Consider the following 15,635-nt stretch of genomic DNA (forward strand, 5'->3'; position numbering starts at 1 on the left):
GGTCACCAGATTGCACATGCACAGTGAACTGCAACCTACAACCCCCACTGCAGTGCAGCAGAGGAGACTGGACCAACATGGAGGGAGCTAACAAATCACAGGAGGCTGGAGGAAGAACCAAGTAAGTACAAATCCTTGTGATAGGTTTGTCTCAGGTTTACTTTTAAGATCCATACTATTCTAAAGCAGTTTGGAAGCTCTTATAGCTCTTATATTATACAGTGAGACATATTTACAGAATGCTAGTGTTAACTTCATAGAATATAGTCAGATGTTGCTGAGCCCCCGGTGCTGATTAACTCCATAACAGCCGCATTGTCTGGACTACGGTTACACCTTTGCATGAATGTAAAGAATGTAACTTCTTAAACTCACAGGTGTTTTAACTTCCTCCTGCATTGCCTGAGCTAAATCCTGTCTGTTTATTCTACAACAGTATGTTTTTTTTTCTTGCAGTCCGCAGCTAGGAGAGCAGGTACGTCTTGTGCAAACTGTCAAACTACCACCACCACACTGTGGAGGAGAAATGCCAATGGTGATCCAGTGTGTAATGCCTGTGGGCTGTACTACAAGCTGCACAATGTAAGTGTACACCATTAATCAAAAGCTTGTTTTTTTCTTACACACCACTGTCAATTTGTGCTTAAAAATGTGCTTTAACCAGTTAGACTTAATAAAGAAAAGTAATTGGATATTAATGATCAGTGTCACTGCTTCAGGTCTCATGCAGACAGAAATGTTAATGTAGCTAAATATAACAGCCTGTCCCACTTTTAGCCCCAGTCTGTCTTCTGTTTTGTTTTTTTAACAGTATGTTAATGGTGAGTTCTAAGCATTTTAGTATTATGTAGTCATTAGTGTTTCTGGTAATGCTGTGTACATTTCTGTGTGCATTCATATTATTTCAGGCTATCTGTATTGGAAGTAATGGGCTGACATCGCATATTATTATTTTTGTTAAGCCAGAAAAAAAGCAAGCAAAGGCAATCGTACTTCCTACCTCTGGGATACCAATCAAAAGTTCTGGGTTCAGCCCACTTCCCCCTTTCCCACTCTATTATTTGAGAGCAAAGAAGGCCATCATCCTCCAAGTACTCTATATGATCATGTCATTTGTAATTTAGCCACTCTGTCTATCTAAACGCAACTAGACAATAGATAAAGGTTGATGGCTTCCATTACTTTCAATTGACAATATGAAGTGGTGGGAAGTGGTGGGACATGGTGGGGTGGGGGTGAAAGTGGGCAGTGGCAGCAGACTGCTACACCCAGAACCCTTCCTTGGGACCCCAGAAGTATGTTGGGAAGGTGAACTGGCTCCTATTTGTGCCATGCAGAGAGAAGGAGGAGAACAATACTGACACCAGTGGGGCTGTGGAAATCAGTAGAAACTGGGCAAGTGTTTTTAACTTGGTCCGAGTTGTTCCACCTGAGCGTGACTGTTGACTGGCTGTGTTGGCCAGTAAGCTCTCAAAAAGAAGACCATTGAGAAGTAATGAGATTGCACTACATGTTTTTCAGTCCATACAAATTTACAGTGTAAAACACAATAAAAATTATTCCAACTCAGTTTTGCATGCATTGTCCATTCATACAATGAAGGTATATTGTTTGCTATCGGTAGTCTCTGGGCATCAAAATCTCTTTGAACGGTTTGTTAAATTAGGTGATATTTCCAGTGGGGAAAAAAATGTAGATGTTGGGTTCCAGTCTGCAAACACAATTTGATAGATAGGCTTTATTTACTAAACTGAACTAAGACTTTTTTTTCGTTTCAAAATTTTTCAATTACATTTTCATTTGCATAATATAAAGGGTAGGAACACACTAGGCAGAATCGCATATGCGTTTTCCACTATGTGCTATGGAAAACCCATAAGCGATTCTGCCTAGTGTGTTCCTTCTCACAGTCATTCACAAACCAGTTGCATGTCAATAAGAAGGAATGTAGAAAACACCATAGACTCTTGCACGCATATACCAATGTCTGAAAGTATATGAAATGCACAATAAAAATGTATTTGCAGAACAAATCTGTTTTATAAAAATTAAGTTTTGAAGCACCTGTTGCAATAGATCAAGTGTCTCCTCCACCCCCCATGTGGTAATTGCAGTGGTATGGTCCATGTACCCAGGGAAAGGAGGTGCCAGGATCTGCTGCTATCCCTTCTGTTGCATTGGCTGAACACCTATCCATTAGCTTTGCTGGGACGTTCAAAAAGAACTTGCTTGTATTTAGGGTATGTCTTTATAAAAAAATAATGTCTGCTGTCTGATATATCTGGTGGATCATTCTCCTCTTTCTGTGTGATGTGCCTCCTGTGTTTGTTTATGATTCTGGAATTTTTCAGATCATAATAACTTAATGCCTGCACTGGCAATGTTCCTAAGTTATCTCACTTGGCAGCAATTGTTTACATTTTACTAATTGCTATCCCTACCTCCAAGCCTCTATGAAGGAAGGTTTGTTTCAGCTGCTGAGTTTGCAATGGAGTTTTGTTTCTGCATTTGTTCCTCACCAATTCTAAATATCATTTTTTTGTATAAAAAAACTGCTCTAATAGAGGATTGACTATTAAGAAAACAATGAGCTTAGCAGTCTTAGGGAACATAGGACTATATTCACCATACTGCAGTAAGGCCTCTTTTCCACGGACAGTTGAACTGTGTGCTCAACAAGAAGTTACCAGGAAGCAGTGGGCAGTTATCAGGCAGCAGCAAGCAGTTGTGACAGTTTGATAGGCATTTCACTGCCTATCAACTGTCCGTGGAAAAGAGGACCACATTCATTTTCATGGTGTTTATGCAAATAGGAGAGCATGCAACACACGCCTGAGACACATTGGCCTCAATTCACTAAGATCATGCTAGAGATAATAAGGCAAGAGAAAACTTACCTCCACACGTGAGAGAGTTATCTTACCTCTTCATTCCTTAAGTTACCTCTCCTGTAGTTAATTTACCTCCTCTGTAGTTAATTTACCTCCTCTGTAGTTAATTTACCTCCTCTGTAGTTATTTTCACATGCAGCTAATTAACAGCCTGTCTTTAACTCTGGAGTTATTTTAAGGATTGGAGAGTTAATTTAAAGACAGAAGAGTTAACTTTAGGCTTGCCTGAGGTAAAATGTTTCCTGAATACTACATGCCTTATCACCATGGTAACAACTCTAGAAGAGTTATTGAAGACAGGAGATAAGTTTAGTGAATTGAGGCCAATGTCTAGCATTTTGCGATGATTTTGCCTTTTGAAAAACGTGGAAAAATGGATTTCGATCAATCAAAATCAAAACGCAGTCGCATTACAAAATGTTTTGGCATCCCTTAACTCTTGTTATCCACTCAATGCTTGTGTTGGTTCTGTAATGCACATCACACTATTTGCGCTGCCTGCATATGGCAATTTCACTGCCCTTTCGTGAATATAGCCCATTGTGTACATGTAAGTGCACAACAGCTTAAACTATAGAAAGTGAAGTCAAGGTGTAAATGAAACATAAATTATAGAATATTGGGTTAGCAATAGTGGGCTGCAGGGATTAGTACACGAACTATGGGGTTGATTCCAGAATGTTTGATAAAACTGCCTTGCACAGCTAGTGCGTGGCAGTTTCACCGATGCCAGTTACATGAGGCACATTGCTCAAGTGCCATGGCTAACGTTACCTCGGTAACGAACATGTTGCTTGTGTAACGCTGCCTTATGACAAAAATGAACATGGGCACATTGGCTCATCACTACTGGACACCTTACCATAAGAAGAACATAGGAAACTTGAAAAAAACTTCAAAATCCGACCACTACATTTGTTTTCTTAGAATGTAGGGAGAAAAGAAGGCGTTAGTATAATAAATCAGGGAATTCACCCAACTATCGTGGGTTCACAAAAGGGGCTTGCTTCACTAAACCATGACAACTCATATCACGTCCATTTTCGCGTGCATTTTCGCGTTTGCGCGCGATCACTAATTTGCCAGAAGAAATGGTGATAAAATGCAACCAGAGGTATTTCTTAAACATTAAGTACCCATGAGAAATATTTTGCATTAATTGTGTGCTAATTATGTGCATCAATTAATGCTGATGCATGAAATGGCATATAAATTATCCCATTAGATGTTATCAAATGATTGATGGCATCTTTTTAGCTGCCGCTTATCTGTGAATTAAAGACCAGCTTAAGACCTGTCTGAAGCAGGTCTAAACTTATAATGCACTGGCAAGCTGCGCTTTTGTTTTGTAAAAGAAACATTTGTTTATCTTGGAGAAAAAAAGTGTGAGGTTAGCTCTGCCCTTCAGACATAGCAGCTGGTAGTGAGCTAAGAGGGCTGGTTAAGAAGGGCGTCTGAACCAGCAGTGGCGTCTATTAGATGATGCCAAAAGCTTTCCTGCTCCTAAGCAGAGAAACATTTGACAACCTTCAGCGACGCTTCCCCGCGTTAGTCGTTGGCGTTTTGACTCGTTTTAAAAAGCACTCTACCGGTCCTAACTTGCAATCATGGGGTCTCCCACAGCTCAATTTACCAGCACCACTAAACTTTTTCAGCAGTTGGGGGTGGGGGGTCATTGCGGGGGGGGGTGACTATGCCTCTGCTCCCTCACAAAGCACCCTGCCCAGTGCAGGTGAACTTATGCCTGGTACACACCATGCAATTTTCAGTCAGTTAGACAGGTCGAATTGATTATTTCCGACAGGTCGATTTTGATTTCTGATCATTTTTCCAATACATTTTCCGATCACTTTTAACACGTTGGAGCAGAACATAGATCGGATTTCAGCAGCTTCTGCAGAGGGGAGAGGTGATTTAGCTTACATTTACCTTGTGCCTTGTGTCATACTGAAATGCCCTCAGCCAATCATCAGAAAAGAAAGAACGTTGAAGGGGAAGAAGGGATGATAGGATGAGAGAGCTTCCCTCTCCCTGGCAATGTACCAGAAAAGAGCCAGGCTAAATGAGATAAGGTACATTACAGCAGACACATTTATGATTACATTGGAATGCTTGCAACGCAGGATCAGGATGTAGACTACATAATAAACACAGCTGTGGGCAATTGGAATTTGATTTTATGGGTGTCAATCCCGCTTTAATAAAATGCCCTTTAAGCCACCAGCAAGCAAGAAAATACTCAGAATAATTTAGATAGTTCCTCTTCTACTTCGTTTGTTACTTTTTCAATTGCGAAATGCTGAAAAGTTATTTTAAAGAGAAGTTGAAAAATGATCACTTAGGAGAAAACTCAGGTGAAAAAGTCAACTGCATAGGGGCCAATGTGTGCGGAGGTATGTATTTGTGTATACTAGGATTTGATCTTATTTTTTTTATATAATTTGCTGCACCTACTAGGCAGTGGATAATGAAATAAAGCAAACATCATTAAATAATTAGGGCAAATGTTGATATAAATCCATCCCAACAAAAGAGCGAACCAATTATGCCTTTTTGCCTTAGTTGGGTGCAGTAACGTGTGTACGCTGAATATGAAAAAAAAAAGGAATGCATTTGCAAGTGAGCTGAAAGGCTCTGCGTAAACATGAAATAATGTGCGGTGTAGCATGTGGCTCACATGTAAGGTAAATGCCATGCTTGCAATAATGATTTAGGCATCCAGTAAGGTGTGGCAACTGTGCTAATGAATATGCACACAGGCCACAGAAGCTTACTGGAATCTTGCTAAATCAAATTTCACATATCACATGATATCTGAAAAGTATTCCAGCTACCAGATCATTGCTTGCCATTATTAGGCTATTATTGAAAGCTCGCAAGGGCAGGGCTCTCTCACCCTTTTGTAGCTTGGAATTTGTTATACATTGTATATATCATGTTGCTATTGTCACTGTATCACATCCTGTATTTTGTATATTGGTGTATACCATTGTCTATATTATGTACCCCATGTTTGTTTCTTACTTTGTACATTGCCACAGAATATGTTGGCACTTTATCAATCAATAATAATAATATAGAGATTGAAGGACACTGGAACTGAGAAGAATATGGAGGCTGCCATATTTATTTCCTTTCAAACAATGCCAGTTGCCTGGCAGGCATGCTGATCTCTTTGGCTGCAGTAGTGTATAAATCACACACCTGAAACAAGCATGAGGCTAATCCAGTCAGTAGTCAGTCAGAAACATCTGATCTGCATGTTTGTCTGTGGTCTATGGCTAAAAGTATTAGAGGCAGAAAGTCAGCAGGATAGCCAGGCAATCTGCATTGTTTAAAAGCAAATAAATGTGTCAGCCTCCATATCCTATCCTATATCAGTTCAGGTGTGCTATAGTGCTGAGATGTGTTTTCTGACATCTCTGTAACTCATTACAGTGTGTTGCTGTTACTCAACAGAAAAAAAGAATTGATCTTTGACCAGGTGTGCTGAATGATACTGTGAGCTGTAGAAAAATTGGAGGTCCATTAAATCGAGCAAGAGCAGATCTCTCACAAATGATCCTTCCTGGGAGAGAGACTACCCAACCCATGTGTGGCCAATTTAGGCTTGGGCTACATTAGTCATTTAATCACCTGAGATCAACGGAGGTATCTTCTCCACTACAACTGCCTTGTATAAAATTAGCACATTGCAGAAGTAAATGCATATTATTGAGTTACTAAGGCTGGGAATACACGAGTTTTTTTTTTTTTTTTGGGCAGATGTAATGGCTGATCGATTTTCAGATTGTTTATCCAGTCGATTTCCATTCACTTCTATGAGAAAATCAATCAATCGAAATCGGATCGGACCTGTCGGAAATGATCTGTCGAGCCATCTATCTGCCAAAAAATCTCATAGTTTCCAAACATTAGTCTCTCAATCTTTAGTGATTAATATTGCTTGTGTAACATGAGCTCTAAGGATATATACATATATATATATATATATATATATATATATATATATATATATATATATATATATATATATATATATATATATATATAGTGGTGTGAAAAACTATTTGTCCCCTTCCTGATTTCTTATTCTTTTGCATGTTTGTCACACTTAAATGTTTCTGCTCATCAAAAACCGTTAACTATTAGTCAAAGATAACATAATTGAACACAAAATGCAGGTTTAAATTATGGTTTTTATTATTTAGTGAGAAAAAAACTCCAAATCTACATGGCCCTGTGTGAAAAAGTGATTGCCCCTCTTGTTAAAAAATAACTTAACTGTGGTTTATCACACCTGAGTTCAATTTCTGTAGTCACCCCCAGGTCTGATTACTGCCACACCTGTTTCAATCAAGAAATCACTTAAATAGGAGCTATCTGACACAGAGAAGTAGACCAAAAGCACCTCAAAAGCTAGACATCATGCCAAGATCCAAAGAAATTCAGGAACAAATGAGAACAAAAGTACTGTAATTGAGATCTATCAGTTTGATAAAGGTTATAAAGCCATTTCTAAAGCTTTGGGACTCCAGCGAACCACAGTGAGAGCCATTATCCGCAAATGGCAAAACATGGAACAGTGATGAACCTTCCCAAGAGTGGTCGGCCGACCAAAATTACCCCAAGAGCGCAGAGAAAACTCATCCGAGAGGCCACAAAAGACCCCAGGACAACATCTAAAGAACTGCAGGCCTCACTTGCCTCAATTAAGGTCATTGTTCACAACTCCACCATAAGAAAGAGACTAGGCAAAAACGGCCTGCATGGCAGATATCCAAGGCGCAAACCACTTTTAAGCAAAAAGAACATTAAGACTCATCTTAATTTTGCTAAAAAACATCTCAATGATTGCCAAGACTTTTGGGAAAATACCTTGTGGACTGACGAGACAAAAGTTGAACTTTTTGGAAGGTGCATGTCCTGTTACATCTGGCGTAGAAGTAACACAGCATTTCAGCAAAAGAACATCATACCAACAGTAAAATATGGTGGTGGTAGTGTGATGGTCTGGGGTTGTTTTGCTGCTTCAGGACCTGGAAGGCTTGCTGTGATAGATGGAACCACAATTCTACTGTCTTCCAAAAAATCCTGAAGGAGAATGTCCGGCCATCTGTTCGTCAACTCAAGCTGAAGTGATCTTGGGTGCTGCAGCAGGACAATGACCCAAAACACACCAGCAAATCCACCTCTGAATGGCTGAAGAAAAACAAAATGAAGACTTTGGAGTGGCCTAGTCAAAGTCCTGACCTGAATCCTATTGAGATGTTGTGGCATGACCTTAAAAAGGCGGTTCATGCTAGAAAACCCTCAAATAAAGCTGAATTACAACTATTCTGCAAAGATGAGTATGCCAAAATTCCTCCAGAGCGTTGTAAAAGACTCGTTGCAAGTTATCGCAAACGCTTGATTGCAGTTTTTGCTGCTAAGGGTGGCCCAGCCAGTTATTAGGTTCAGGGGGCAATTTCTTTTTCACACAGGGCCATGTAGGTTTGGAGTTTTTTTCTCTCACTAAATAATAAAAACCATAATTTAAAACTGCATTTTGTATTCAATTGTGTTATCTTTGCCTAATAGTTAACGGTTTTTGATGAGCAGAAACTTTTAAGTGTGACAAACATGCAAAAGAATAAGAAATCAAGAAGGTGGCAAATAGTTTTTCACACCACTGTATATATATATATATATATAATATATATATATATATATATATATATATATATATATATATATATATATATATACATACACACTGTACGTCGTATATTAGTAATATTAGTACTTCTAAGACACAAAAAGGAGAACACCCTGCCCTTGTGAGCTTACAATCTAAAGATCTAGTTTTAATATACACTTACTATACAGGCTCTTATTCAATTCACTTTTTCTACTAAGTTTTTTCCTAGGAGATCATTTTTCATCTTATGTTTAAAATACATTTTCAGCACTCTGCAATTGAAAAAAAGTACCAAAAGTAGATAAAAAAAGTGCTGCCAAAATTGTATTTCTTGCTTGCTGGTGGCTTAAAAAGCATTTTATTAATAAGGTGTGAAAATATCACCTAGGAGAAAACATAGGAGAAAAAGTGAATGCAATAAGGGCCATAGTCATCGTAATCTGATCCATCCAATTTCACCGGTATCTGGCAGTGACCATTAAGGTGGCCAAACACTTATTGATGGCCACCAGGTTCGACAATAAGTTAGATCCCTGTTGGATCAAGTTTGATCTGAAAGGGATCCATCACTGCCACACAATAGGCATACATTTCAGCATCAAAGCAGGTAAAAATCTGACCACAGCGTTGCATTGTCCAGTGCAGTGCAATGCTATGGGCCATCGATCTGCCACTGCTCTCAACCTGCCACCGATAGACTGATATCTTCCATCCGGGACACTTAACAGATTTGATCACAGTGATTCAGTCTGCCAGATGTCGATGGGAAAATTAATAAGTGTATCGCTACCTTTAGTCTGACAGAGAGAACGAAATCAGATGTGCCATAATGATAAAAAAAAACAGTCAGATGTGCCAAAAGGCCCATACACACGTCTGATTTTTGCGAACGACCGGCGAATCGCTCAGGACCAGTCTTATCACCCGGACAGTCTGTACACACGCCCGATTTGGCGTGCGAACGACTGAAACGACGGGACGTTCAAACGACCCGTCGTTCGCAAAAATCAGATGTGTGTATGGGCCTATAGTCTGCTGAAAACAGTAGGGGTTTCAGCCACCATGGAAATGCCCCTAGGACCTTCTGCTGATGGACTATGACTTTAACAGGAATGCTGAGCTTGATGAGGCATTGAAAAGTATGCAGTGACTGGGTGCAGCAAAAGCAGTTCTCCAGAAATCAAGCGTGGTGTTTAAGCCTTTCCACTCAGCTCTTTCTTCTGTGGAATTTAGACTGTTGCTTGATTCAGCTAGAAATTGCTGTAGGTCCTTCCTGTTATTGAGTCAATGGACAGTAGGTGCGGGGTTGCTTTGCTTAGCTGATGACTACTGTCAGGTAGCACAAGTAATAAGGGCGTTAACCCAGTCTTCTCCATTATGTAAACAAACCCTTATTTTATATAAGTGTGCATATTAATGAAGTGATTGTGTAAAATTAGGTCATCCGGCAGTCAAGTCACACCTTTATATCTCATTGCTATCCAAAATGTATACTGTTAGTTTTAATGTGAATTAATTTTCTTTATTCTCAAGCTTATAAAAGCACATTTTGTGATTAAAATAAAAGACCACAAGTGTTTTATGCATATTTATGGCCCTTATTAAATCTGTATTTTACACAGTAAGCAGCATATTAATAATATACAGAAAGTAGCAAAGGAGTAATAAAAAAAGTGTACTTTTAATGATAAAATTGCACTGTTACTAACTGTACTGCGTCAATGTGTTATTTAGAACAGCGGCAGGTATTATAAAATAGATCAAATTCATCAGAAATGATTTAATATGACTCCTCAGCTTTTCTGAAAATAACAAGGATAATAAAGTGGGATTTCAAAAGTAATTACTAAGCTTATCATCCCCATAAAACTTAAACAAGTATTAGACCTACAAGTATGGTATTCTCATTGTTTTATTTTGATATTTAGCCATGTGACTGCAAATCCAGGTGACAAACAGAACTTCATCTACTATAATGAGGCAGTTTAGGTACAGCGTATAAAGGTGGCCATACACTCGTTAGATTAGCAGCAGATAGATCATCAGATATATTTCTGATCTATCTGATGTGTTTAGGAAAATTTTTTGCTAGGAACAGATTTCCAATAGATTTCAGTTTGGAATCTATTGAAAATCGATCTGATGGCATTTTTTTGCCATCAGATTTCTATTAGGGCCAATGCAAAATGATAAGCAATCTCAACGGATCGACCTAGATTTTCCAGCCTGCCAGATCGATTGAAATCGATCGAAATCAGCCGCAAATCGGTCGATTGGTCAATCAATTTGCAATCAGAATCAGAATCAGAATCTTTTATTTCGCCAAGTACAACGGGGGGTTGTACCCGGAATTGTTTTTGGCTCATACAGGGTCGGTGATGGTACAAACACATACATGCGAACTACAACACATACAATCATATACAGTACAGCATCAACCAATCGATAGATCGATTTTGATTGATCGGCGAGAAATCGGCTGAGTGTATGGGCCCCTTAAATATCATTATTAATTCTTGTATATATATATAGATCTCTCTCTCTTACCCCCTTAACCACGATGAAGTTATAGTGAAGAATGCATATTATCATTAGGCACAACTGCACTTAAAACAGATGATATATATTAATAGTTCATTTCCTAACAAAACTGGCTGTCTTTATTCTATAAGGAAAATATATATATTTTTACATTTGGCTTCTAGACCTCCTAGGTGTATTCATCATCAGATGTGAAGCGCAAGGAGCCTATAGCAAGATGAAGCTTGCTTTCTTCACATAATTAAATATTTTCTTTTGATATGTAGTGGAGATGGTATAATGTAAAATAGGTCATCATCTCACATCTGTGTGTAAAAGCTACCTCACATTTTCATGGAAGAGAGAGCTGTTGTAGGCAAATAACTTCTAGTCTGGGTTACAGCACAGATTCTCCTTCTTCTTAACCCTTTGCAGCTACTGTGTATTTTGTACATGCGTACAAGAGATTTAAGATATTGATTTCTCGATAAAATGACAAGCTTGATGACAAACAGAGTAGTGAAAATAAAACAGAAACAGCTTTTCAAGGCAAAGATTTTTTTTGCAGCTTAAACACTTTTTTAAATTTATCAGAATATATCACAGATTGTATAAATTATAAAAAAAGCATTTTTATATTTTCTTAAAACACACCATGAAGTCTACAAGATCTGTCTGGCTTGTAAATGTATGTTTCACCTATTGAAAATACAACACAATATAAGCATGCTATTGTTTTTTTTTTTTAATATATATTTTTTAACAGTTTTCAATGACAGCAACAAAACATTTGTAAAGCACTTTTGTCCCATAAGACCCAAAGCGCATAAGCTTGTCTCTGATCAGTACATAGTGATGTGTACAGGGGGAAAGTTATGTGATCATAAATGCCAGACTAAAGAGGTGGCTTTCAGTTTTGATTTAAACGTTTTGATTGGCGCTGTCTTGATTAAGTTTGGCAAGGCATTCTATTGGGTAGGGACATCATTAGTTAGTTTAGTTAGCTGTTATCAATAAAACAAATTAAAACAACTCAAATATGAGACAATTTGTATTTAACAAAATGTATTTGATTTTTGAACGGCAAAAATCTTTTAATATCGGTTGTAAAGCTTGAGAGACGTAGAGGTTAATATAATATATATTTTTCATTTTTATTACAATTTCTGGTATTTGGACCAGATAGAGTACTTGGTTTTCCTACCCTGCCCTAAAAAAAGCTACCTGAAATCCATATATTGTGACACTATCATGTTTCATATTTAAGATGAATGGAGTTCAATTGCTTCATCGTTTTTCCCCCTCTGAAATACAAGAATTCATGCATAGGGAGATGACAACACATGATCGGCATGCCAGGGAGATTTTATCAACCATGAAGACCTTATAACTTGGTAACAGGTCATTAATAACATAAACAGAATGCAACTAATGCATTCAGCCAGAATATATTACCCAGCCACCTAAATGATAAATATAGTAATTTGCATGTCATTGTTTCTTTGTTGCATGCATATGGAACCTACAGTACATGTAGCTTTTTTCGTAAAATACTGCTGTCACAATTTCACAGCAATCACTGCAATAAAGCCTTTTAGAAATGGGAGAGTCTGGTCAGGCAGACACTCGGCAGGTGTCCACATGAGCTATAAAAGTGACCACCCTCAGCAGTGTGCCGTAGCTAATTAGTAAGATAATGGGGACTCACTTTCAAGCTATACTCTGAAAGGATCATGAACAATTCCACAACTCGTAATGTAGAACACTACTGTTTTATTGGTTGACCTGATCATACTAGGGTCAGCCTTTGTAAAATAAAAGAACAATTTGCCATGTAGTTGTTAACTACAGCACCAGAGTAGTGCAATAGATGTATTGCAGTTAAACACAGTGTGTAATAGCTGACAAGGCTGTTCCTGAGGAAATACTGGTTGAAACTGACAGCTGTCAGTAAAACCTGCTAGTTCCAAAATGTGTAAGCTTTTTGTTTTGTTCATTCTAGTTTTAAGTAATATGAGGGCCTTGGTGAGTAGTTCACTACCACAGGCATTGGGCTAGATTTGCTACAGACATCACTTAGATGTGTTGTACCACAGAAAAATATGCAGTGTTCAGATTTTAAACTGTGACAGATTTAAATGTATGGGTCTGAAAATTTTAAGTGATGCAAACGTTGATCAAAATCTCATATACCTCATTCATTGTTAATAAGTGCACAGTTTAAAGACGCCTCTTTACACAACTATGGAATCCAACAAGGTTGTCTCACCTCTTATTTTCTCCACACCTTAAATCAGTTCAGGACATATTTAGCATGTATAAGCAGAGCAAGAAAACACAATACAGAAAGGTCCTTCTCCACAGGGCTGTTGCTATGACTGTAACCCCTCAGTTATTGTGGGGGACTTTGGATGATTTCGTACTTGCTTGATTGAAATCATCCCTCGACCTCGGTCTAGGAAGCGGACGTTCCATAAAATAATTCTCTATGTCTGTCTCTGGGAGCTTTAATGATCTCTTTGTACAGGTCAACATTAAGCTACACACAGATACTGTATTAGATGGTCATAAACCTACTAGGAGATGATCATATGTTATACAGGTTTCCTGCAAGAACTTCAGTGAAAAAAATGGCTTGCTTGTAATTTCTTAAACAAGTGCTGATATTTTTCCCTGAGATAAAGCTTTTCCAAAAGATGACCAGAAACACTTGGCTAATCATTGTTAAGGAGAGTGAAAATGGATATGTGTACAGCCATCACTGGGTTTAATTATAGTGGCAACTGAGTATGGTGAAACCTGAAGCAGTGATCTTTTATTGGATGACTTTATTGGTTTAGTAAGCTTGTTATTGGTTTGAATGTGTGTACTTTAATTTATTACTGCCAAATACGCTTCTAAAATTTTCCTGCATGTATTTAACCACTATGCAAAAATACTAAAGAATGAAAAAACAAAAACAAATAATTGATTTTTGTTTAGATTAACAGACCCTTGACTATGAAGAAGGAAGGAATCCAGACAAGAAACCGAAAAATGTCTAGCAAGTCAAAAAAGAGCAAAAAGATCCACGATGGTCTTGAGGATTATCCCAAGAGCAGCTCGTTCAGTCCTGCTGCCCTCTCCAGACACATGTCTTCACTCAGCCACATTTCCCACTTCAGTCACCCTGGTCACATGCTGACCACGCCGACACCAATGCATCCACCATCAAGCCTCTCCTTCGGACCTCATCATCCCTCCAGTATGGTCACTGCCATGGGTTAGGTTTCTCTCTTGAAACTTGCAACATCTTTTAAGACTTCAATTATATTTTGCATTTTTTTGCAAAGTAATGACCCTATAAAATATGAAAGAAATGTTATTTAAATTGCTACACACAGTAGTTTTTGCGACTTTTAAAGGAACTCACTGTGGCATCTAGACATTCTTGACCACTGAATCTGGATTCCATTTGTGAATAAGCCATTTAAACCGTGACTCCCTGTTGACAAGGGTTTCTAGTGCTGTGAAAAGAATGAAAAACATTGCAAAAAGAAAAAAAAAAAAAGACTTTATGCTGTACATTTTGAAGACTTTTATTTTTCGCTTCGCACCTGTATGAAAAGCATGAAGGACAACGGGAATTTTTGGGGAGCCTGGCAGTCAGTCATAAGCCTTACAGACTTTGAGGCCTCCTGACGTACAATGTGAACACTCTGGTGGACTTGACTTCCTTTACTTGGCCAGGGCTGGTTTGATGCATTAAAATTGTAGACAATTCATACATTCAGGCTGTGGGCCTCTTTGTAGGAAGTTCTATTGGTCCTGGGAAATTAGTGCAACTCCACGGATGTTGCCAGTTAGGATTTCCAGAGAGCATTCCTCAGGCCTCAGTGCATTGTGAACAAGTTCCTGTAAGTGTTGTTTGTACGTATAATTCAAAGACACCAAAATAAAGAAAGATGTAGATTTATTTCATCATATTATACAGATTGAATGGTTGTATAAATTTATTTACTGCTAGTGTAAAGAACTGCTTTTATTGTTTTCATATTTTTTCTTTCTTTAAAAATAAAATAGACTACATTCTGTTGAAATGGGGTACTTGTCATCTACTTGGTCCAAAACTATGGTGGAATGCTGACATCTGGACCCATGGTACAGAAAAAAAGAACACTGGAGAAAACAGAAAGTACATAGACCCGCTTATATTTTATATATGTTTAACAGCCATGACTAGCATGAAAAACAGGTCTATGTCAAGCAGAAGTTTACATTAAGAGGAACTTTACCGAAACATAGGGGAAAAAATAAATCAATACATTGCAAAGTGAGAAGTCAATAAATACAGTAGATGATAGATCAAGATGTGATTGCTAGACGCCGTACAAGTCATTCATGTTGTTTGAGCCTGCAGGTCAGCACCTTTACTGCAGGCAGACATGAAAAAAAAACAAAAAACAGACAGCATAAACTGCTATTATCAATAAACACATCCACTAACAATGTGATAACACACACACACACATATATATATATATATATATATATATATATATATA

General features: G+C 38.0%; 1 protein-coding gene across 4 annotated transcripts in view; it reads left to right on the forward strand.

Annotated features, from left to right (window-relative positions):
* GATA3 (GATA binding protein 3) overlaps positions 1-15,170 on the forward strand; it is a 54,072-nt gene extending 38,902 nt beyond the window's left edge. For 3 of the 4 annotated variants that reach the window (XM_068276061.1, XM_068276062.1, XM_068276063.1), the window contains 2 exons: positions 457-582; positions 14,074-15,170. In XM_068276061.1, coding sequence (XP_068132162.1) covers positions 457-582; positions 14,074-14,358 — 411 coding nt within the window. In that variant the 3' untranslated portion in view covers positions 14,359-15,170. The remainder of the gene's footprint in view (positions 1-456; positions 583-14,073) is intronic. The other variant, XM_068276065.1, reaches the window with a different exon arrangement.
* Positions 15,171-15,635: the final 465 nt, after the last annotated feature.

Source organism: Hyperolius riggenbachi, chromosome 3, assembly GCF_040937935.1.
Source record: "Hyperolius riggenbachi isolate aHypRig1 chromosome 3, aHypRig1.pri, whole genome shotgun sequence".
Lineage (NCBI taxonomy): Eukaryota > Metazoa > Chordata > Amphibia > Anura > Hyperoliidae > Hyperolius > Hyperolius riggenbachi.